The sequence below is a fragment of the Cylas formicarius genome, unplaced genomic scaffold (genome assembly GCF_029955315.1).
Source record: "Cylas formicarius isolate icCylForm1 unplaced genomic scaffold, icCylForm1.1 PGA_scaffold_2__14_contigs__length_35257938, whole genome shotgun sequence".
Lineage (NCBI taxonomy): Eukaryota > Metazoa > Arthropoda > Insecta > Coleoptera > Brentidae > Cylas > Cylas formicarius.
In genome coordinates, this window is record NW_026844319.1 from 22,630,092 (window position 1) to 22,654,336 (window position 24,245).

Below are 24,245 nucleotides of genomic sequence, written 5' to 3' on the forward strand. Positions count from 1 at the left end.
GTTTCAGTTCACTAGGCAATTTCTATGATTTGACTAACCAATTCCGTTATAAGGGCCACACTTCCAATATTTAACTATGAGACGGCTGACGTTAACATCTCAATAAACAGAGGACGTATTTATTGTGAAATTGGAGATGAGATTTTACTATTTAATTTAAAACGGTCTCTCAAAAGTTGCCAAAATGGTATTGGCAGATTTAGGACGTAAAATTACGTCCGCTTTGCAGTCTTTAAGCAAGGCAACTATAATAAATGAAGAAGTAAGAATAACCAGATGTTTTTTTCTTGGTTATGGACGTGTAAATCGCTAATAACACTCTTAGGTTCTCAATGGCATGCTTAAGGAAATTTGTGCGGCCCTTCTGGAAGCCGATGTAAATATTAAAATGGTCAAGCAGCTAAGGGAAAATGTGAGGGCTGTAATTGATTTTGAAGAAATGGCTGGAGGTCTAAATAAGAGACGTATGATCCAAACTGCTGTGTTTCAAGAGCTCGTCAAAGTACTAAAGTGTCTCATTTATTGTTGACCCGCCATTATATTTTTTCTAGCTTGTAGATCCGGGAGTTAAGCCATACCAACCCGTAAAAGGCAGGCCAAACATCATTATGTTTGTTGGTTTACAAGGTTCTGGCAAAACTACAACGTGCACAAAATTAGCTTATCATTATCAGAAAAAAAATTGGAAATCATGTCTAGTTTGTGCCGATACCTTCAGGGCAGGCGCATATGATCAAGTTAAACAGAACTGTACCAAAGCTCGGATTCCTTTTTATGGAAGGTAACTTTCCAATGTGTCCCATACATATTGCTATTAGATAATATATTATAAAAATAAAGTAAAAATTGGTGCACCTCAGGTGGCTATATTTTGTTAGAGCTGGGAATGATATTTCATTCCTGCCTCTAAATTTCACTCACTAATCAGTACTATTCACCATTTGCTTCCTAAACATACACTTAACTTGTTTTTCCAAACATTTTCCTTTTCTTGGAATTTTCTTCACCGTTTTGTTCTTCTGTGTCCGTTTTGAATTTCTTAAAAAAATTACTTACTGGCTAAATGATTGTTTATCTAAACTGGAAATGAAGCTATTTATTTCTCGCAAAAAAATCTTGCACTTACACTTGCAGTATCACGAGCTCTCGCTTTTCTTTAAATGCAATGTAATCTTCTCCATGCCTCCTACCAATTTTTGACGAACTCTTTTGAAGCCTTCGGATTTAGAAACTATCTTGGTCTGAGTGTTTTGTTTTTATATGTCAGTTTTTAGTTGAGGTGTTGGAAAATTCCAAGTTAAAAAATTTGACAAATCAGTTTATACCTAAAAAAAAATAAAGTAAAACATGTGAATGGTGACTTAAAAATTGGGCAGGGCCTTTATTTCCCTAGTAGCGACATGGCGATTGCGATAATTATTTTAGTTACACCGAGGTTGACCCTGTTGTCATTGCGCAAGACGGCGTAGACATGTTCAAAAAGGAAGGGTTTGAAATCATTATTGTAGACACCAGTGGGCGACACAAACAGGAAGATTCACTATTTGAAGAAATGTTGTCAGTTGCCAACGCTGTCGTAAGTTGTTAGTGTTGAATCAATAGCGTCAGTGATTTGTGAAAGAAAGCATTCTAGAAACCGGATAATATTATATTTGTTATGGACGCTACAATCGGTCAAGCCTGTGAAGCGCAGGCCAGAGCTTTTAAAGAGAAAGTCGACATCGGTTCTGTTATAATAACCAAACTCGATGGCCACGCGAAAGGTGGTGGTGCACTTAGCGCGTAAGTATAAGAACAAAACGTTAGACAGAGACAGAAAACAGTTGTTCTTCAGGGTAGCTGCCACTCATAGTCCCATAATTTTCATCGGAGTGGGAGAACACATCGATGACCTGGAAGTTTTCAAAACCAAACCATTTATTAGTAAATTGTTGGGAATGGGAGATATAGCGGGGCTCATAGACAAAGTGAATGAGCTAAAACTCGAAGATAACGAAGAACTGTTGGAAAAAATCAAGCATGGTCAGTTTACTTTAAGAGACATGTACGAACAGTTTCAAAACATCATGAAAATGGGCCCATTCTCGCAAATTATGGGAATGATACCAGGATTTAGCCAGGATTTTATGTCGAAAGGGAGCGAGCAAGAATCTATGGCCAGGCTGAAACGGCTCATGACCATGATGGACAGTATGAACGAAAGCGAGTTGGATAGCAGAGATGGGGCAAAATTATTTTCAAAGCAGCCCGGACGAGTAACTCGCGTAGCTCAAGGCTCCGGAGTAACTGGTAAGGAACCTAGTTATATAGAAGGGGGGTTGTTGTTGTTGGCAAAGTGAGGGCGCCAAAAATTTTTGCAATTCCAGAAAGGGAGGTAAAAGAGTTAATTACGCAATACACGAAATTTGCTGCGGTCGTTAAGAAAATGGGCGGCATCAAAGGTTTGTTCAAAGGGGGCGATATGGCCAAAAACGTTAACCCCACCCAGATGGCCAAGCTCAATCAACAGATGGCGCGCATGATGGATCCGAGGGTACTACATCAGATGGGCGGCATGGCCGGACTGCAAAACATGATGCGGCAGCTTCAGAGCGGGGCCGCTGGGGGCCTGGGCGGTCTCGGTAATCTTATGAGCGGGTTTGGTGGAAAGTAAATGTCTATTTTCGATATTATAGTTTTGTAAAATAAAGTCATGTAAAAAATCATTTTAGGTTTTTTTTTAATCTTTAAATATATATCGGGTGACACAAGAAACTGGGATCACTCTATAACTTTTAAACGGTTTGAGATAGCGATTTGAAATTTGGAAGGGTTAATATAGGCTGAATGTCCAATTTTTTGACGATGTCAATGGTTGCACATCCGTTTTTTATTTTTAATTTTTTAAATGGTTCATTCTACGTAGGATAGGAAGGTTTTTCTGACTTTTTTGTTTGTTTAAATTTTTATTTAATTTTGAAAATTGTGTCTAGGAGACTGTGACCATCATCCTAACCACATAACTAAATACATTTTTATAAAAACAAAATAATACTTAGGTGGCTTTGCCTCTATTCATTATGAATTGTTATGTCGGTAATATTAAAAATGCAGAAGAAATTCTCGACAAGATCATGCAGTGGAAAGAAAAAAACAGATTAGTATTTTAATAAAAATAAAATTCAGGAGAGAGTTTCTTCCACGATTAGATTTTTTTGTTGTGTTTTATTAAGGTAAAAAGTTGATATGCTTTTGAAATACGGGGATACAGTTAAAAACTAACATATGTATTTATTTATTTACTTATCTGCTCTTTGTCATTAGACCAGTAAGAAAAGTTTCATTTACAATTTTTCCCATGATCAGGTGATCTGGTGACCCGGTAAATAGTATTTACGATGGTCACAGCCTCATGACACAATTTTCAAAAATTAAAAAGAAAAAAAAAGAGAAACCGTCCTATCCTAAGTAGAATGATCGCCTGGATCCAAAAATGCAAGAAAATATAGGGTGTGCCATTTAAAATTCGAAAGTTACTGTCGTTTCCGCTTAAACCGGAACTGGACTACATATAAAAAAATTCGACATTCAGCCTATATTAACCCTTCCAAATTTCAAATCGCTATCAAACCGTTTAAAAGTTATAGTGCTCCCACTTTTTTGTGTCACCCGGTATATATAAATAAATTTTATGCATTCTTTATCAAATTAAAAAAAAAACAATCATGGTTTGAAATGCACATTTCCAATACTAATTACTAAGGATATACTGTGTATTCTAGTTAAACATTTCATGAAGCATAAACCAGGATTGAATTACGAGCATAAAATCATGTTTCTGCACATCCAAAAAAATTTGTTGTGGAAATTGCAGAATAACAAGGTATCAGTTAATTTCATTTTCTAAAATAACACCAAAGTAACTTCACCCAAAAAAAATATATTTAATTTTATACATTAATATATTATACCAGTTCTGCAAGTAAAAGTATTTCAAATTACATTCTCTTCGATCATTTTTATGTTTTTTTTTTAAATATTGGCAAATTTATTTATCATTACTTAGTACTTAGAAGCTGTCCTTTCGAATGGTGCATTTTTAAAAATAAATTTGTTTTTTCATAAAGGGACCCAAACCCAGCCGGTGAAAAAAATCACTAAAATAAAACATGTACATTATATTTATAATAAAAATTAACTACACTTTCACAAGAGATTGACTCCACCCACAATGTTTACCACCCTGCCTTTATACTTTTTAGAAATGTCCTGCTCAATTTCCTTTTGCAGCTCCTTAGTCTTGACAACCATGAGTTTAATTACCGGCTCGATTTTTCTAATTTCGTCGCTAGTTTGGCGGATTTTTTTCTCCAACAATATCTTATTATTTTTCATTCTCTCGACCACCGACAGCTTTTGCTTCAAGCTGGCGGACAAGATATCCAGGTACTTTGGGGAGTGTTTGAGGTTATGTAAATGCTGAAGACGCTTGCTTGTCAAGTCACCCAGCGCGATGCTTACGCAATCATGCAGTTGCGTAATGCTTGCAATAGTTTGCATCTGGATCACAGAAGAAACGTCTTGCATTTGTGAGAAAGACAACAAATCTGATTCATTTGACATTTCATAAAGTCGCATTTTAAGAAAGGCTTCGAGCTCAATGAGATTGTTGATAACTTGATCCCGCGTTTTTGGGTTATCCAGGATAGATAAAGCGTCTTCACCTCTAGCAATACCACCATCCAAGCCTGATACTTCGACCTCTATTCCTGATTCCTGCAAATTAATATCCACATCATCATAACTGACTATTTCAAAACTTTCTTCATTTGATGATCCCCAATCAATGGTTTGTTGGTTATCCTGTTCGCCAAAATCAATCTGATCACTTCCAAAGTCAATTTTCTGTTCACCTTCTCCAAAATCAATTTTATTTCCATCATCATTCAACTGCAGTGCAATTACGGATTGCTCAGGTTCCTCAATCCTGATTGGTTTTTCTCCAAATACATACTCATATGTTGTTGTATTACCACTTTCAACTAAATACCTTAATACTGGTAGTATTCCAGGATTAGATACCGCCTCCTGTCCAGATAAAAACTGACAGAATTCAGCATACAATTCAACTGCCGGCTTCACTATTTTAACTTTCTCTGAACTCTCTTGTAGGATTTGCGGCAATGCTTTCAACATTCCTATCAATTCATTTTTTATGTCCTTGCCTTGAATGCCGAGCTGGTCACAAGACATTGTAAATTCTTTAAGCATACTTGCTTCTGTTTTGGTATTCTCTTTGATCTTCTTTTCATATTCGGCTTGCGTTTGTTCAAGTTTTATTATTTGCCTTTTCAAACTTGGAATCTCAAAACTGACGTTCCTCGTGAGTATCTGCGCGGTTTCTGCTAGGTAAACGTTATCTCTCTGATAGGCTGATATTATATCCTGCCAGTCTTTCATCCGCTGCGAACCATACCTGCCAAAAATGTTCTTGCTGTCTTTCTCAGTTTCTTTAAGAATTTCGACTATTTTCAGGCAGTGAAAGTAGTTTATATGCTGCCCGCTAAGCAGCTTTGCAATGCCATCGTGAGCGGGCATGTCTTGTATTGCATTGCTGATTTTTTCTCTAATTTTAAGAACACAATTTTGCCAATCCTTGCCCACGTGTCTTCTACTCACCAGCCAATCCAACAGTTTATTAGAATTAATATCTATAGGGATATTTTGCTCGTCCATTAGGATTTTAATTGATCGACTTCAGAATTCCAACCATATGTTATTCCCCTTTCCATCAGCCATCTAGCACCACAGATAAACAATTCATGTCAACTTGCTCTGGTGGCTTTCTCCCCACCAGGAACATATTTTATGTTTGACACATGTCATGAAAACCCAGCTGAGCAGCTCTAGATAAATTTTAGCAACGGAGTGTATTGGTTCAGAAAGTAAATTTGTTATGTAGGTGGAATCGAAATATTCAACAAGCTATAAATAGCTGAGTCGCAGAAAAGTGTGTGAACTTCGTGGCTATATCTGTTTGTGATTACCAAAATGAGGACAACGTTTGGACTAAGTGTTCAATACTTAACTAGGGTACAAAATATCAAAAAATGTGTAGGAGCACGAAAATAAATACTTAACTTTTAGACAGCGCATTTCTTGCGAAAAAATTGGTATCAATTAGTATGTGAGCCCTAGGCTATCCGTATATCGTCTCCGCTGGGGACTTTGTATTATACAAAAATTATTGGGGGTGTCAAAAGTCAATTAAGCAATTTAGTAAGATTAACTAATTATATTTTGAATAACTATTGTGAAATGTATGTTGTGTATGTTAGCATAATTTGGTTGTTAATATATTAAGTAGAATGGCCACAATTGCAATGGAAGAGTATGAACTAATGAAAGACTCTAAGTATCGCATGTATGTGGCAGCTGTAGATAAAGCTTTGAAAAGCTTCGAATATACGGCCGAATGGCCAGATCTTATATCTGCTTTAGGAAAATTGAACAAAGTAAGTACTAAAATTACTCATATTTTCTTCAAGCAGAATTGATTTTGCACCATAGGTTTTATCAAGTTACCAAAAATTTCCGGTTATTCCTAGACGAATAAAAATTAGTAAACGCCTTGCACAATGTATGCACCCTGCTTTACCTTCGGGTGTACATCGCAAAGCCTTGGAAACTTATGACATCATTTTTCGATGCATGGGAACCAACAGACTGGCCTCTGAATTGTTTATCTATAGCTCAGGTAAGAATTTTGCTTACCCAAGTATTTATTTATCTAAATTTATGGCGTGGAGTAGATAGTTTGGGTATTATATAGTAACTTATCATAACTAATCCACAAAGATAAATTTTTACAGTCAACAATTTGATCTTATCAGTGAAATAAAATTATTTTTAATATCTTGGCAGTTGTAAAAGCCCGCTTTTCAATTAAAAAATCTAACCTAAGCGACAGCATGTGGATTCTCCAATATTTACTCATATTTACTTTGTTGATTCATATGTTTAATTATAGATTCTTGGGTGCTGATAAGGAGATTAGGTATTTACTTGTTAGTAATTACTTATTGGAGCCTTTTCAAGTGATTTTGGTAGAGTTCTTTTCATAATATGGATAGGTCAATCTTGGTCAGAAATAAAATAACACCTTACTTCTATTAGTCTGTCTGTATATCCTTGTTTCATATTTCTGTGTTGTATATACTAAGGTTTATTTCCACTGATGGGTCATGCTGCCATGAATATACGTCCAGCGCTGTTGACAATATATGAAACGCATTTTGTTCCTTTGGGGGATCGATTACGCCCAGCCTTGAGTGGTTTCCTGAGCGGGATCTTGCCCGGACTAGATACTGGCACAGATCATTTTGAAAGGTGCGTTTTGGTTGGTTTTGACCAGAAATTGAATTTGGCCTTGAATTTTACTTTTAGAACCAACTTGCTATTGGAGAACGTGTGCGAAGGGGTGGACCCCCCCTATTTTTACACTTGCATGTGGCAATGCGTGACAAATAACAGCCCCGTTAGACTGCCCGCTATAACCTACGTATTGGCGCATTACAGCCGAAAGCTGCCCATGGAAGAGCAGTTGCATTTATTGGGTCACGATATAGGATTAATGGTGAGATTAAAGTAATGATTCTTTGTCTTCGGCAGCTGATGTCTGACATGCATAAGCTGTGGTTAATTAAGATAATAAAAGGCAAAGATAACATAATAAGCAATAACAATATTGACAAACATGTTTTTTTAGCTATAATGAGCAAAGTTTGTTGTGGGGGTCAATTATCTTGTTTCATTCGCTACAATAGTTCTGTTATTATGTTCTATTAGTGGCAAAGTAAATATACATCCTACAAAAACTTACTTTTAGTATATAATGGCATATAAATGCCCCAAATTAGTTTTTATTTAATTTTTATTAACTGTTAATCTCATATACTTGAAAAAAGTTGAGTTGAACTGAGTAAATTATTGTCTCTACAAAGTTCAAAACTTGAAGTTTGCTATTCCTACAGTGCTTCAGAATTGTTTTCGAAGCAGTTCTAGAATCCTAAAAAGAATTCTTTTTTTTTGGCTAATTTATGTATTTAAAGATTTCCGGTCTGTGCGCCGCCGTGCAGGACTCCAGCGTTTTAGTCCAAAGGTCGGCGCTGGACCTGTTGATGGTGTGCTTTCCGATGCAAAACAAGCAGCTCCTTTATGCCGACATGGTTAGGTTGGTGACGGCCGCGCTGTCCACCATTTTGCGAAGAGATATGTCCTTGAACAGGTACCAACGCGCCCAATTCTGTACCTATACGCTATAGTGGTGTGACGTAGGCCGGCCATTTTTTTCAGAGCTGTGAAAGTTATATTCAATTATTGCTTTGTAACAATTAGATGTGGAAATAAAACGAATTTGTGTATTGTATTGAAAATCAAAATAGAAACGTTCTCCAACAAAATGGGCCATGTTACGTCATCACTACTAAACAGTGAACTCCACCTATCTGGATTGGTACTGATAATGCAACCAATATCGATTTTGTCTTGCAAATTTTACAATAGCCCTGCACTTTTGAAGAAGTACAGTACCTCTTTCATGAGGAGTTTGGATAGTTCCTCGGGGCTCATTGAATTGAGCTTCTAGTACCCTATGGGAGTTATTTCCTCTTCTGAACACAGTCTGCATGCACCCACCTCATGATAGATGTCAGTGTCCTGTTAAGATTCCTATCAGCTTTCATAGTCGCGCGCGACTGACACTGAGAGCCCACTTTTGGACGTGAGACATAGAGGGTGCCGCAATTAGAATACGATAAAGTCTCCCAGTGGGGAGTGAACTGCCTTCCGAGCCATTTGTTCAGCTTGCTCTTCAGCACACTATTCCAACGGAAGGTTTCGGTCCGATGTTGCCGCCGCGCCCAGTCTCCGCCATTTCATTGCTCTTACTACCCAGATGAACGGGTACCTGGACCAGATTGATAGAATTATATTCCTCTAATCTTGTCAATGTTTTTCGGAAGTCAAATAGCAATCCCAAACTCACTTTCAAAGAGGACCACCGCTCAATTGTCGCTGTCGCCGTAAAGGCTCTTGTGAGCACAGACCAATAATGCAGATATCTGCACAAGAATATTTTCTCCCGCATAGAGTGGTCCTTTGTATGGATTCTCCCTCTGTATGGTGCATGGAAACATCCTGTCCCTTTCACCTCTTCATAGAGAGAGCATCTTGGTTCCCGCCTGAGACAGATAGCAGTGGTTGGAACCCCTTTGTCCCTGGCTTGTAGTTTGCCAAACCCTGCAATCTAAGGGTCGCTCTCAAGCCCCGCCCTAGGGTGTGGCGTGGTTTTCAAAGAGGCAGGTATCATTATGGAGCCAACCTTTGTATTCGCCCTAGAGTTGCTCTGATACTGTGTCTCTCAGTGAAGCGCCACCAACGCAGCGTAGGTGTGGGGTCTTACCACCGTCGTGTACACCCAGAGCGATTGGTGGCTTCAACATTTCTAAATTTCTCAGTACACAATTTGTATGCTCTTCTCTGATATTTTTTAAACAGTTACATTATTAAGATTATTATATTAAAAGGAACATTGTTTTTTCACCAAAATACTAATGCGTAAATTATATTCGCTAATAAAATAATCAAATTACGAGAAAATCCCATTCTCTCGATTATACAAATGAGCATTTTGAGCAATTTTCTATTCACGCCGTTCCCATGCCCATTTAGATGGAGTTCACTGATAATATATCGTAATAGAAGGGAATAGTCCCATTGGTCGTTTCCAGGCGGTTGTATTCCTGGTTGTTGGATTCCCAGTCCAATGAAACGTTCGAGTTGGACGCAGATGACGAAGTTCCCGTGTCCAATACGCATTTGGTCGCTTACGACTTGTTAAACGACGCCATCAAAGACATATTGAAAAAATGCAGTTGTGAAACGCCTATCGACGTCAAACCCTATCGCCTGCTGACGTCGTTGTTTGACAAACCCCAAATTGGACCGTTTATATTGGACAGCGTGCTTTACGACGTTTTCCGTACGCTGTACTTGTCGTGTCTCAACGCGCAGAAGCAGCGAAACCATTCGGGTCGGTGCGTGTCTTTCAACGGCGACATTAACAGTTTGAAAAATGATGATGGCGAACTGAACAGGACATTCGTTTCGCGGAATTGCCCGGAACTGGTAAAGAACGCCAATCTTCTGTTCAACACGCTGCAGAGTTACTACATCTGGTCGTACGTCGAGAAACTGTATGGTGAAGCGGTGCAAAACATAAAAAAATATAAGTACAGGGACCGGTTGACAGTGAGCGACGTAGGTACAGGGCCCCCTTACGTCCTAGAGTTGTGCATCTTGACCGACTTCCTGCTGGACGTGGTCCCCATAGAATCGCAGGCGGAAAGCACCTGCAACATTTTGCCGAACTTGTTCAGCAAGATCGTTCGTTCGCTAAAATCGTCTGTAGTCGATTTGAACTGTTTGGAAATCTTAAAGAGTCTCGAGCTGTGTCGGAAAATTTTAACGAAGATCCAGCCACTCGCACTGGTACAAATGGCGTCTAATGACCCCAATCCGGGCATCGAATCGGCTAGTATAGAAAAATCGCTCGATTTGGCGACCATATCAGAAACCAAATCGGAGAACGACGAGCAGAGGACCACCATCGAAAAGAGCAAGTCGGATTCGAAGCTCAACGAGAACATGAACGATAAACACGAGTTGGCGTTCGACGATTCCAGTCGCGAGCGCTCCTACAGCAACCAAATGTTGAAAAAGAAGGAGAAAACAAGCCCGCGGATCGAGAAAAAGGCGCGAAATAAAAAGTCGAAGTCGAGTTCGAAACTGTTCGATTTGAAAACGGACGACGCGGCAGAAGAGGCGGACAAACGTGAGGCCGGATCGAAAGAGGTGGACCGCGCAACTTCCTCGCCCGCCCCGCCCTCCAAAATCGAGAACAAATATTTCGCCAAGTGCTTGGAGGAGTACAAAACGTTCTACGTATCTTTCGTTGAAACGAAGATACTGCCGGACGTCGACATCGAACGATATCTCCAATCGCTGACGGTCGATATCGATCAGCGAACAAAACAACTCGAAAAATTGCTGGACGGAAGGTTGGCCGACGAGCAAAGATCGAAATTCGTTCCCGTCGATTATACCATGGTGATGGGATCGCGGAGGACGGACATCGAGGACGTCGCACCCGAAGACTCGGTTTGCGACCACGAGAACGGCATGAGCGTGGCATCCGGCATTCTTCTCGAATTTTGCGGGTTTTCCAATTTGGTCGTTGAGGTCGTCGACCAAACGATCCCGGCATGGTTGGAAGCGCTTTTGGTGGCGGCGTGTTATCGTAATTCGTCCAGGGAAATCCAGCTGACTGCCATGTCGACAGCGCTGGAGATTTTCAGTTTGGCCAAAGTTCGTACCGACGCCGGCGGTAAAGTCGACATCAACACTAGCGTCGTAATCGCCGGTATTTTGGATCAGCAGCACGTGCAATACGTGGAAGAACGCACCTTGATCATTGAGGTAAACTTAAAACTATATTGGTCGTTCCCACGAATTTGAACCAAAAGTTGAAATAACCATGGAACTAGTGTATTTTGTCATTTGTCCAATAATTTACTTTGTGCCTAAAGCAAATCAAATAATATAAAATTGTACGACCAAAGTTACTTCAGTAGTAATGTGCCCTGGTTCCTTCTCGTTTTTTTTGCAGGTTGGATTTTTTAAGTGTTCTTGTTTCGTTTTTGTAACAATGTCATAAGAAAGTCAAATTAGATACCATTGTAGAGCAGTAGCAGTCTAGAAACTATAATATTTGTGAAATATTTATCTTCAACGCTTTCATTCAATTCTGGACGTCCTTCAACAGAATCAGCTTCATAAAAGTAAAAAATTCAGGAAGAATAGAACGACGCCTTGTCTTTGATTTACATATCGATTAAGTAAACACACCCACTTAAGCTACACCATTATGGTCTCACCATATTAGATCATAATCTAGTAAAACTCCAAAGGAAAAATCCAGAAAACAAAGACAATTTACATGAAAAGAAGCATGCAACAAATGTTCCATATTTTTTCTCTAAATTCCATTTTGTGCCCAATTGATCATTAATTAATGATATTATTAAATCATACATTTACAACGCTCATACGGCACGTACTGCTATTTGGGTTTATAAATAATACTATCTGGGAGCCAAAAAAAGTGAAATTGTTCATTTCCTTGAAGCGGTTCTCAGGTTCTCTTTGTATAGTTTGAATAATCGAGATAGTCTTTATAAAACCCTATCATCGTATTTATTCAGTAAAAAACTGTTTTTGAATTTGGATTTAATTAAAGTCGAAATCGCACACATAAATTTAGGTTTCAACTTGAGACAACTTTAGTGGTCTAAGTCACTACAGTTAAAACCTAACCCAATTAAGATATTATTGTTAGGTGGTAACTAAAAATGTGTATGTTAATTTCAATAGGTTTTTTTCTTTCTTATTTTTTTGTTGTATGATGCCTTTCTTATTTAACTTAAGGTTTTATCAACTTCATTTCTCTGTATCGCTTAGGAAATGTCAAAAATCCTGTGGAGCGTATTGGGCAACGCGAAGAATCAGAACCAACTGATGCAGTGCGTTACTCTGCTTTACCAAATACACAACACGTTCGACTGCAAATCGTTCGCCGAACGCGTAATCGACTCGTGCCTCTCCGAAGACCACGTAGACGCAAACTATCTGAAGCGGTTTTTCGTTCTCTGGCACCTCGGGCGCGATTTAAACATCAAACTGCCGCCCAACAGGACCGTACCGAGGAATTTCGACAGGTAAAAAAAAGAAATGCGAAGTTAGAACGTGGTACCGGGTGCTGCACCGTGACTTAATTATAAAAATGTGAAAGTCCTGTCAAGTCAACGAATTCTCCATTTACGAGGGTTTTTCGATTGTCACATTAGATGTTTATTAGTTCTGGAGATGTTTTAGTTATGGTTATAGAAAACCCTAGCAAATTGAATACATGAAATACGAACTGTGCTGCCATCACTCGGGAAGTGACTAAACTCTGATGATATTAAGATAATGTCGTTTCTCGGTGATACGGCGGAACTATAAGTAATCGATAGTACTATTCGTTTAGAACATTTATAATCAAATCTGTAAAAACACTATTAACGTAAAGGGAGTGAGGAGGGAGGGCGTAAAATATGGGAGGGGAACAAGAACGCCGCTCACAAAATATTGTTGTTCTAAAATATGAATATCGATTGATCAAATTTAAAATACTCATATTTATTAACATATAAGGGAGCCAGGTAGGAAAATATCTTTTTAAAGTATTGTATCTTAGTTTTGGAATTATAATCAATTCAGTTAAACTTCAATGTCGTTGATAGATTTGGGTATGAAATATGTTCATCATGTTCAGCCATTGCAGTTTGTGAGACACTCTCTGACGCCTATGTCTCTCAAAAATAAATTTCAAGAGTTTTGGACTTTTCATATTCTTTGTTTATTAAAAACACAGAAACGTGCCATACAGTTGGGCGCAATCAGACAATATCAGAAAATTACAGAGCATAACTTTAGTCTTAATACTGGGGTGATGTTTAAAGGGATGTTAAACAGAGTTTAATATGGTTGCAAATTTATATTATGGATATATTTGTCCATGGAGGCTATCATAATGACAGATTGGTTATCTCGTTGATTTTCACTACAAAATTGCATAGCTACCTATTGAAAAGGATCGTGTGTGTCGTCACAGTAAAGGTGATAATCGCAATGCTGTAAATACTTTAGAATGTTAATTGTCCCTGTGATACCCCTGGCACAATTCCACAAATGTCTGATTGTTTATTTTCAATTATCATATTTTGGTTCAACATTGTTCATGTAACATTAATATCAGTTCAATTACATTAGTTATTGTCGTTGCACAACTACATCCTGTTCCAAATCCGCACTGTTTAACAGGCATATTGTTATTAGTTTCTAAAAATTTCTTAATTTGTATTTCCATAACTTGTTCTAATATCTTAGACAACGCCGGTAACATAGGTATTGGAATGCAAGTGATTAAAGTCGATTTTTAAATTTTGGCCGCGGAATAACATTAGAACACTTCCAGGAGGATATTGAATTGGGCAAGAATTAGCTGCATGTGTTATTTTTTTTATCTTATACCGAAGATTACAGGCGCAACTTTGTTTTCAGTAACCGTACGAATTCGAAATTTTTCAAATAGCATTAACGAATTTTTGTGCTTAATAGCAAAATAATATATGGTCGTCCACCTGGTTGTTGGATTATAAAATTTTTTGTTAAAGATAGCTGTTATGGCTTTGTTTTGTGTTATTTGTAGTTCAATTAGGTACTTGGAAACCATGTCTCTATGGTCTCAAAGAATTACACCATAATCATCGATAAAATTTTCCACGCTTTTGTTCCTGCAGGTCCCTCTTGAAAGTGCTGGACATGCTGCAGAGCAAGGACAGGCCGACGCTGCAGCTCCTCTCCGAGACGTTCCTCACGCACGGCCTCTTACACAACGACCTGTCCCGCATAATAAATCCGTTGCTGTCAAAACTGTTGTCGCCGACCACCGCGAGGGTGTCGATACGCCACGTTAACATCCAAGACGGCGACACGCAGACCGAAACGACGTTTCAGGATGCTCAGTCCGGCGAGGTGGCCCAATCGAAAAAAGTTTACGCTGTGAGCAACGTGAACGGCAACATAATGTACCACGTTACGGACGATCCAGACCCGAAACCGTCTAAAAAGAAATGGTTTGCGTTCTCCAAGGCTAGCAAAAAGATCGCGTCGCCCATCGTCAACACGACCACCAGCCTGACCGAGGACGCGAACGCGGTCGTGACGAAGAAGAACAAGGACTTTAAAGGGTACGCCGTGTCCTCCGCGAACGTCGACAAAGAGTCGAAAGGGAACGTAAAACTTATCATAAACCCGTTAAGTTCGAAAGAGGTGTACCCGAACGGTATCGACGGGTCGTATTCGAAGCTAGACCGTTCCCGGTCATCTTCCGAGAGTCTGTCGAGCGACGACAGCGTCAGCAACGACGACTCCCTGACGAAGACGTATCCTAACGACAATCGCGACAGCGGGTTCGAGTCGCTAAAGGCCGCGAAGCTTCTCGAACGTATCGAGCCGATTTCGGACGGTATCAAAGCGGCGAAGTTGCCCAAGTCGCATAGTTTCGACGAGAAAACGAACGCGGCGCGAGACCACATGGAAAACACGCTCGTCCAGAGCTGGTCGTACTGTATATCGGACTCGGCGAACCTCAATTGCGAACTGGAACTGAGCAAGAGTGCCGAAGAGTTTTTCCGCGGCAAAGACGAGGAGTACGATATCGTGACGGGCATACTAAACGCGATCGTCGACCGCGTGTGCGAGAAGGCGGAGACTCGGTCGGGGCGTGGCGGCGATTCGTTCGGTCAAAAAATGGCGGCGAAACATTTCGTCCTCTACCCGATCCACTCGCATATCTGTCTGTACTACGACTCGTTCGATACCGGTCAGGTGATTTACGCGTTGCACACCTTGAAGAATTGCCTCTCGTGCGACCCGCAGCTAACCATCAAATGTCTGGCAACGTGCGGCATCGGCAACGACTTACTGGTGTCGTTGGCGCGCCATCGTAAATCACTGATCGGCTGCGGGTTCGCGGGCGATCTCGCCGCCGAACACGTCAACTTTTACCGCGGCTACACTTTGCTCGACGTCGTCGTCTCCGTGTGCTTGAACTACGCGCGGACATTTTTCCCGCTCCTCGACGAACGTTGGCCCTCGATCGCAGACGAGCTGGACAACAATGTGAAGATCCAGATGGAGAGTTTGGAAATATTAAACGTCGTCGCGAAAAACCTGATACCGTTGGTCAAAGAGAACGCGGGCAAGGGATTCGCCAGTTACATAGCGGATTTGCTCGTCAAGTGCAAGATACAGAAGATCCTGCTCCATTGTCTGCTGACTTCGGTCCGCGACAGCGACGAGGACGTCACGTTCGCCGACGAGATCCTGCTGTTTAACAATTTCCAATTGCGCGACGACGAGGACAAAATCGGTAAACACGTCGAGGCGTTCCAGATCCAGCTGCTGAAGCTGATCCGGTCGTTGATCGTGCTCGAGTATCATGCGTTTCCGTCGAAAGTGAGCGAAACGAGTTCCGCCGAACCGAGCGAGGAGTCGTTGAACTCCAAACCGACGGTGCTGATTCCGAAACAGCAGATATTCCTTTCCGCCATCCTCAGCGCCCTACGGAATCGGAACGCTAGGAATTTGCATGAGAGGTGGCTGGAAATGGTGACGTCGTGTTTGCCTTACTTCGGCGACAATCTCAAACAGATCGCGGTGAGCGTCATTCATCAGATCTGTACGAACGTCGAGGCGGTAGCGTCGAACTACCGCAAGACGCTGACCGAAGACGCCGAACCCTGTTCCGATTACGCCATCTCGCAGCTCGAATCCCTGACCATCCTCTGTCATTATTGTCTGCTCGATTCGTCGCAAACGATCAACCAGAACGTACCGGCGCCGACGAACGCCGCTGCCCCCGTCGCCAATCCTGGCGAAATACTCAACAACCTCGTCAACGTGTTCTTTTCGCCGCTCGGCGCCGACGTTCAGTTCGCCGCGAGACACAATTCCGACCATTATCAGAACGCACGCAAAACGGTCCTCGGTCACATGCCACGGATCATTTCCAGCGTTGCCAAACTGTGGCAGACGATCGTAAGCGTCGAGGGAGATCGCGCGTGCGTTTACGGTAACTCGAAGACCGTCAAACAGCAACTGTTGGAGTTTCTCAGCCCGATCGCCGTTCACCACGGTCCGAGTTTTTTAGCCGCTATGGCGGTCGCGTGGTTCGAGAGGCGTAACCCTTTCGCGAGCGTGAAGGCGGTAAGCGGGCGGAATGATAGGGAACACAAAAGATTTCGAACTTAAACACATCGCCTCGGCAGGCTCATTGTGCTTCTTCTTAGATAGAACGCTCAGCCCTGCTTGAGCCTAGTGATGCCTCATCGGAGTTGATAGGCTTCATGCTTAAGCGCGAAGTTTAGGCATTCACGCATAATGTGGTCGTTTGGAGGTGCTAGGAAAACCTATAACTATGTTTGGCTACTCCTTCATTTAAATAGCTCAATAGGTTCCTCGTTAGACAGCAGTGTCCTGTTTCATCCCATCGTTTTGTGAATTGTTTTCTCGAGTGACAGACCGACTATGCAGTGGGCTCTTGTACTAAAGGAATGCGTTCATCTGTGACCAAGTGCACGAGATTGCGACAATATGTCACACTTAATTGCAGCCATTATGGTCACGGATGAATGCCTCATTTTTGTTCAACAGCCGTAAGGCTAAGATTTGGTTTGCACTTGATGAGTCAATCATCCAACTGACCGGAAGGTTGTGTAAGTTCCAAATCTTTTGGGCGTCCTGTACAGAGATACAATTTTAGGCGTTTCTCCCCCCGAAGCGTTTTCAGTGTTGGATTCATTTTCAGGTCTTGCCCGAGCCGAACGCCGGCCAGAACAATTTAGTGTACCTGATCTCGGCCATCAGAGTGATTCCCCTCGATAACCTAGTACAAACCGTAACGGCTGTGATAAAAAATCCGCCTCCCTGCGAAGGGTTGAGTTCCGACATTTGCCTAGACGTCTCCGTCTTGGAATTATTTTATTGGTAAGTTTTTTTGCCAACGTCAGTAGTGAAAATTCCTAATTTATCGCGCCCGTACCCCCCAATTCACACTATTAACGCCCATTTATACGTAGTATTTTTTTTTTGGTTTATGCAAAGCAGAAAAAAACTAAGCATTAAAAAAAACCATAAAGTTATATAATTCCAATTTGCGTTACATAACCTGGCGGTTGCACCATTACCAGACGTATGCCACGTTGACGTGTGACGTTTACTGACCCGTTGCCGTTAAAACCGTAGCTATATGCGTAACGCGTCGGCCACTCAGTTGTCGGAAGCGTGGGCGTCTCTATTGTCCCTTATTAGAGAGGTGAACTCTCTGAGTCCGCCTGCTCAGTTCTTATTGGCAGCCCTCTTGCACGAAATGATGATAAAATGCTGCCCGCTGGAAGAGCGCAAAGACCAAAAGGACCTGCAGGACATTACGGCGAAGGTATCGGCGAACGGTTCGATGGAAGCAGCTCGAATTCAACGGCTAATAATTATTCCAGTTGATTGACTGCGTGTCCCAAGTTTGCGGCTCGTGTCTCGAGCAGACCACGTGGCTGCGTAGAAACTACGCCGTCAGGGAGCAAGAGGAGGACACTACTCCGGACTCGAGCATCATCACCGGCGGATCCGCGGAAGTTAACTCTAGTCACAGCGTGCAAGCGCAGCTAGTAAGTATAGCCGAAATTGATTTTTCTTAAAGCGCCGCCAATTTCGCGATTTGATTTCCTCATAGGTTCTGGCGGAAATACTTGCCCCTATACTGGACATCTGTTTCGGATCGTCGGATAAGGACAAGGTGAACAATATTTTGGCGTCGCTCATGTTCAACATCGTGCCGTATTTGAAAACGCACACGGTGAAAAACATGCCCAGTTTCAACGCGTGCTCCAAACTACTGGCGAGCCTGAGCAGTTACCAGTATACGCGAAAGGCTTGGAAGAAGGAGGTGTTCGATTTGCTGATGGACAATTCCGTTTTCCAAATGGATCATTCGTGCTTGAAGTACTGGCGCGTTATAGTGGACAACCTGATGACGCACGACAATATAACGTTCCGCGATTTGATGAACAGGGTGTCGATGACGCAAAGCGGCAGCCTGAGCATATTCTCGTCACGGGAGCAGGAATATGAACAGAAATCGCAGCTGCTCAAGCGGCTCGCGTATGTCATATTTTGCAGCGAGCTCGACCAATACGCGAAGTACATGCCAGAGATCCAAGGTAGGGATAACGGTAAAGTCGAGTCGATGGGTCGTTAAATGTGTGGTTTGCGCCGACGCAGAACAACTGACAGGCAGTCTCAGGATGAACGTGCCGGGTGTCCAGGCCCAGGTGTTCCTCTGTTTTCGAGTTTTGCTGATCCGAATGAGCCCGTTGCACGTCACGAGCCTCTGGCCGATCATCATCAGCGAAATGCTGCAGGTGTTCTTGCAGATCGAGCAGGAACTGTCGACCGACACCGAAGAATTTAAGTAAGTCGAGCATAAGTCCGTTTCGTGGCAGTACAAGGGCGCGATATTTGTTTTAAAATTGGTCGTGTTTAATGAAGGGGTGACTTGTTGTAACCTCCCACCCCCATGATCGTGCTGATTTAATTAACAATTGTTCTTGTTTTTGTTTCGCATTGCCTGGGTTGCCGGTTACTACAGGACGAACAACAGGTAAATAATATTAGTTTAACCTTTGTTGTGCTTGGGTTGCTTTTAATGAAACGTTTCACAGTGACAATACTAATACTGTCTAACTCAGGGGTTCCCAATCTTTCAGCCCGCGGCGCAGTTACTGATTTATTATTTTGTCACGGCGCCCTACTCTATCTAGCTATTTGAAAAAGATACAGCCGAAAGAAATAGGTACCTACAGTAATAGTAGTTAGGTTAGGTAGATAGAAACAAAAATTAAAAAATTTACAACATGTAATTGAGTTTTTTTACTATAAAAGAATAGAAATAGCAAGAAAGACTTAAGAAAAACAAAAATGAAATACGATAATTCCTCAGTCAAGTCAATGTGATGGGTGAGCTTGGTGATCTCATAGTTTTTAACAGCGGGGAATAAGACTTGACACTGCAACTCCCATTTCTTGCTCCACATTGATCCTTGAGCGGTATTTATTCTTGATTAAAGCTACAGCTGAAAATCCTGCTTCACATAAGTATGATGTTGCAAACGGAATGAACATTCTTAAAGCTTTTGAAGTTAAATTTGGATATTCATTTTACCAAAACTCCACCAAATCGGAAGTAGTGAATCTAGCTTTAAGGCTGCTGTCACAAGAGAGTTCGATGAGACTCTCTTCATCGGGTGATGGAATCCTGGTGGAGCTTGTGCATGGAAAGGATCTTGGATCCGCGCAAATTTTTCGACATCATCATTAGCAAAGTACTTCGACAGGTGTTCCGTGAAAAGGGCCATCAGGTCTTTTGAGACAACTAGTTCTTTAGATACCGCATATTTATACAATTGCGGGAACCAATCTTGACCGCCGCCTTCATTAATTTTTTTTATCCACAACTGCAGTTTCTTTCTAAACGCCGCAATCCTCTCCGATAATTTCAGAATGTTCGTGTTGTTGCCTTGCAAAGACAGATTTAAATTATTTAGTTTTTCAAATGTATCGCACAAATATGCTAGTTTTAGCAAAAAATCTGGTTCAGTAAAATATTTAGCGTTTTCATGATGTTCTTGCTGTAAAAAAGTTCTAATTTCTTCGTGTAATTCGAACACATGAAATAAGACATTTCCACGCGAAAGCCATCGTGAATTGCAGTAATACAACAGGGCCGTATGTTCAGCTCTCATATCTATGCATAGTTTTTTAAAACTCTGGCTTTTAGAGGCCTAGTTTTTATGTAGTTTACTGCTTACTGCTTACACATTAAACTACTTGGTTCAGTTCAGAACTCATTGATTTTGATTCCAGAGCTTCCCTATGGATGATGCAATGGGTCCATATAGCATTCGGTGCTTTTTTACGAATAAGCGCTTGTAATCCCCCATACCTGCCAGACATGGCTCGAGCACCATCAGTACATACACCGATACACTTTTTCCAATCCAAACAATTATCTGCAATAAACTTATCAAGAATTTCGGTCGCATTTTCGGTAATCCTTTTGCAGAATAAAAGGTCTTCTACAATGATATTGTCAGCCAAAAAGGGTACGTAGCAAATAAGATGTGCATCATTATTACTGTCAGTAGCCTGGTCAAGTTGTATACCAAAATCCTTGTTTTTCATTTTTTCTATTAATTGGTAATTGAGATCCGCAGCTATGTCATGGATTCTTCGACTGATAGTATTGTTAGGTAAAGGAACCTTGGAACTTAATTTTCCAGCCGGTTCTGCAACCATAATACTCACCATGTTCAGAGCAGCCGGTAGAATAAGCTCTTCGGCAATACTATGTGGTTTTTTGCATTTTGCTACCCTGTACGCCACCTTGAATGATGCCAACAGTGCGTTGTTAGGCACTGAAGCTTGCTGAGTGAATACATTTTTTGTATTATTTCATTTTTGTAATTTCCGGTGAAAAAAATCACGCGATTTTTCAGTCATAGTTGGATGAATTGTTTCGAGATGTCGCTTTAACTTACTTGGAAGCATACTTTCGGATGACAGAATTTTTAAACAAAGCACACACTGCGGTTTTTCTTCATTGTTTACTTCCATTGAAGTAAAACCAAAGTCCAAATAGCTATCATCGTATTTACGATACTTCCGCTTCTTTGCTTCCCGCCGCCACTAGTAGAAGCTTTCTCACTATCATTTGAACTACTGACTTGTTTATTTAATAAAAATTTCTCCATTTTGCGTGAGACATTTGACGAAAAACTAAGCGAAACAAAAAAAAAGACACGTCATGGCATTGCGATTGCGAGCAAGCGAGCGCGGGCGGGTGAGGGAGACGTTTTCAAGCGCATAGGTACTTTTAGACGAGACATGCGAAGCGCCCGACATAAGTAGTTACCTATGTTCTTTGCTAATGCAAGCGCTCAGAAAAGGTATCCGCGAATATTGGTTTCGGATAATGATAGAGGATCGTCTCACGGCGCCCCTCTTTACTTTCTACTGCGCACCAGGGCGCCGCGGCATACACTTTGGGAACCCTGGTCTAACTAGTAAATTTGCATAAAAACGTACATTTTTACTAAACATGTTTCGCACAGCTCGCACATAAAATTGATGTCTTCATTGGACGCCAGCTGGGCGACGAACAGCAGCAACGGGTTGCACGCGCTCGGTCATCCGCATTGGTTGAAGTTGCAGCTAACCACGGCGAAGCTGCTGGATTTAGCACTGCTTCTTCCCGCTACGACGCTACCGCAGTTTCAGATGTAAGTTTTATTGTATACTTTTCAGTGTAGTAGCGATGGCTTTTTTTTGTTTTGCGTTTTGCGCGACAGACGGATGGTATTAGTTGATAGGCACAAAGCTTTTGTTTCGTTTTCCGTTAAAACAATTAAATATCGGACGCTATCTTGAGAAATTCACCCCCTCAAGATAATTACAATTAAGAGGTATGGGGAGTCGAGAACTGTTTTTAAAAATTTATTGAAATTTTTTTTCACTTTCACAAACATGTAATTATTTTCAAAACCGTATTTTGTTAGCGCGGAAGTTCTTAACCGAGAAAGATATCCGGCACTTTTCCCTCTTGAGTATTTTTTCAAAAATGTACAGTTATGTTAAGTTATGCGATAGGCAGGGCGATTTAGTTTGAATGCCTCCATAGGCCAAATGGAAAACGCATGTGATATGATATGTCTTGATAAATGAGACAATTTAACGGGAGGTGCAGTTTTTTTACTTACGGTTTTGTGCGTGTTATACAGGGTTTGCAAGATATTTAAAAGAAGTACAATTAGAAATCGTTATCTTTGAAGGAACTCTATATTTTGTCAGACGAGTGAAAGATAGGTAGCAGAAAAGTTTAGTTTGAATTCTTATTTGAAAGGTAGGCAAAATTGTTACCAGTTATATTTATTTTATAAAATATGTTTAATATTGTTAAATAAACTATTACTATTATTCATCAATTAATATTGTTTATTTGAAAGGCTTTTATAATGTGATTTATTACATCATTATTGTTGGACGTACCTACGTAGTTCCCAGGGTGGCTCATAAATATTCATACACACGAACTAATTATCCCCGCACCACGTGTTGATTATTAAGGTGGTGTGACTAAGCGCCGACAAAGCAAAAATGCCCACGAGGGCCGCAAGGGTGACAAGGGGTTTGCTTTTCAAAATCATAATCTCTACGATCGTTGGTACGTTCAACACGCCCGTGATATATCGAAGTGAAAATAGACAGTTTGAGTGAATTTGACTATTATTTGGTATCCCATTAACAATGCAATTTAATTTTATAACTGCGGACCTCTCTATTATGCTTCCGATACATAAAAAGGTTGACATTAAAGGTACCGTTGGGCGTTCGTCGGAGACGACGCCGTGAGGAAGACTGATCGGCCACAGGCGGCTTTTACGCCGCACGTAATCCGTATTGCCGAACTGATGGACCGGAAGTTCGCCGACGCACCTATCGATATATTGCCCATGAAACGGAACGAACTACTGCTGACCGTGAACAGTATCAGCCAACTGAAAGACCTCCACAGCTTTTTCAGGACGCTGAGTTCTTGTTCGGATCGGCACCGGACCGAGTGCAGTAGAGCGGTCGTTAACGACAATTTGTTTGCCGAGCGGCCCTCTGATAAGAAGTTGGAGGTCATCTTGGAAAAGATCGACCGGGTGATCGAGACCGACTTCTTGGACAAGATCCCTCGGTAATTTTCTGTTCTCGTTTGTTTTTATCATCCAAAGAAATCAGTATTAAGCGGAACGCATTTATTGTTTTAAGTCAAACTACCAGAATGTTTTTGTTACTGTTTGAGAGTTTTTTAGAGATCTATATTATATTTATTTTAATATATTGTTTGCCGTTTGTGTTAGCTTTTCATCAAATCGCTGTTTTTTTTTAATTTTTGTACAAATTTAATAATTTAATACCACGAAAGGGCTACGGCATTAATTCTGACGTCACGGGGTATGAGCGGAGCAGGCACTACCAAATATACCTTCCGTTTTCCTGGTATGAAAAATATGTGGAACGACGGTGTTTTCATGATTCGTATATAAATAATTTTCAACTCAAGGAACATCAAGACCTTGGAAAAATATATCGTTAATAAAAACGTCAAAACAATAACTCTTGACGTCTCCACCATTGGCATCAAATTATATTAAATTTTAGAGTGATACTTTTTACGCAATTTGCTCCCTTTAATTTCGATTAACAATTTTTTTCTTATAAAAAAAGTTGATGCAAACGGCGTTGGTTGATTTTCTTGTCAGACGAGTGGGTGCAACTCAAATTGGATCGAGGAAGCATTTATTAAGATTGTGATTTTAATTGTGATGTTGTATAAATAACGGCAATGCCGCCCGATTGTTATATTGCTTTCCACAGTGTTGTAAATAAATTTGTAAAATTTTACCACTACCCCCCCCCCCCCCCCGCGCGCCTTAATTGGA

At 40.9% G+C, this 24,245-nt stretch overlaps 3 protein-coding genes across 4 annotated transcripts; 2 read left to right on the top strand and 1 right to left on the bottom strand.

The window, feature by feature from the left end:
* The first annotated feature begins 54 nt into the window (after positions 1 to 54).
* Positions 55 to 2,697, top strand: LOC132697690 (signal recognition particle subunit SRP54). Its single transcript, XM_060663259.1, has 7 exons — positions 55 to 262; positions 326 to 502; positions 552 to 781; positions 1,426 to 1,576; positions 1,634 to 1,782; positions 1,835 to 2,289; positions 2,367 to 2,697. The coding sequence occupies exons 1-7, from the start codon at positions 185 to 187 to the stop codon at positions 2,651 to 2,653; spliced, it is 1,527 nt and encodes a 508-aa protein (XP_060519242.1). The 5' UTR covers positions 55 to 184; the 3' UTR covers positions 2,654 to 2,697.
* A 1,197-nt stretch (positions 2,698 to 3,894) lies between these two features.
* LOC132698726 (CDK5 regulatory subunit-associated protein 3) lies at positions 3,895 to 5,730 on the bottom strand. Its single transcript, XM_060664945.1, has one exon. The coding sequence runs from the start codon at positions 5,713 to 5,715 to the stop codon at positions 4,186 to 4,188; it is 1,530 nt and encodes a 509-aa protein (XP_060520928.1). The 5' UTR covers positions 5,716 to 5,730; the 3' UTR covers positions 3,895 to 4,185.
* Positions 5,713 to 24,224, top strand: LOC132698722 (protein dopey-1 homolog). 2 transcript variants are annotated; one of them, XM_060664931.1, is made up of 16 exons: positions 5,713 to 6,072; positions 6,127 to 6,494; positions 6,550 to 6,736; positions 7,203 to 7,368; positions 7,426 to 7,615; positions 8,091 to 8,266; positions 9,771 to 11,517; positions 12,559 to 12,815; positions 14,442 to 16,911; positions 17,513 to 17,691; positions 17,950 to 18,142; positions 18,201 to 18,368; positions 18,434 to 18,920; positions 18,982 to 19,171; positions 21,870 to 22,037; positions 23,132 to 24,224. In XM_060664931.1, the coding sequence occupies exons 2-16, from the start codon at positions 6,348 to 6,350 to the stop codon at positions 23,499 to 23,501; spliced, it is 7,095 nt and encodes a 2,364-aa protein (XP_060520914.1). In that variant the 5' UTR covers positions 5,713 to 6,072; positions 6,127 to 6,347; the 3' UTR covers positions 23,502 to 24,224. The 2 variants fall into 2 exon arrangements, with proteins under 2 accessions (XP_060520914.1, XP_060520915.1); XM_060664932.1 differs by having other exon boundaries at positions 5,713 to 6,494.
* Positions 24,225 to 24,245: the final 21 nt, after the last annotated feature.

What these genes read in the sequence shown, in the direction of transcription:
- LOC132697690 (XM_060663259.1), top strand. Translation starts at nt 185, where the DNA reads ATGGTATTGGCAGATTTAGGACGTAAAATTACGTCCGCTTTGCAGTCT. An exon ending in GGTGGTGGTGCACTTAGCGC is followed by an intron (nt 1,783 to 1,834) that starts GTAAGTATAAGA and finishes GTTGTTCTTCAG; the next exon opens with GGTAGCTGCCACTCATAGTC. An exon ending in TCAAGGCTCCGGAGTAACTG is followed by an intron (nt 2,290 to 2,366) that starts GTAAGGAACCTA and finishes TTGCAATTCCAG; the next exon opens with AAAGGGAGGTAAAAGAGTTA.
- LOC132698726 (XM_060664945.1), bottom strand. Translation starts at nt 5,715, where the DNA reads ATGGACGAGCAAAATATCCCTATAGATATTAATTCTAATAAACTGTTG.
- LOC132698722 (XM_060664932.1), top strand. Translation starts at nt 6,348, where the DNA reads ATGGCCACAATTGCAATGGAAGAGTATGAACTAATGAAAGACTCTAAG. An exon ending in CTTTCGCGAGCGTGAAGGCG is followed by an intron (nt 16,912 to 17,512) that starts GTAAGCGGGCGG and finishes ATTCATTTTCAG; the next exon opens with GTCTTGCCCGAGCCGAACGC. An exon ending in TGCAGGACATTACGGCGAAG is followed by an intron (nt 18,143 to 18,200) that starts GTATCGGCGAAC and finishes TAATTATTCCAG; the next exon opens with TTGATTGACTGCGTGTCCCA.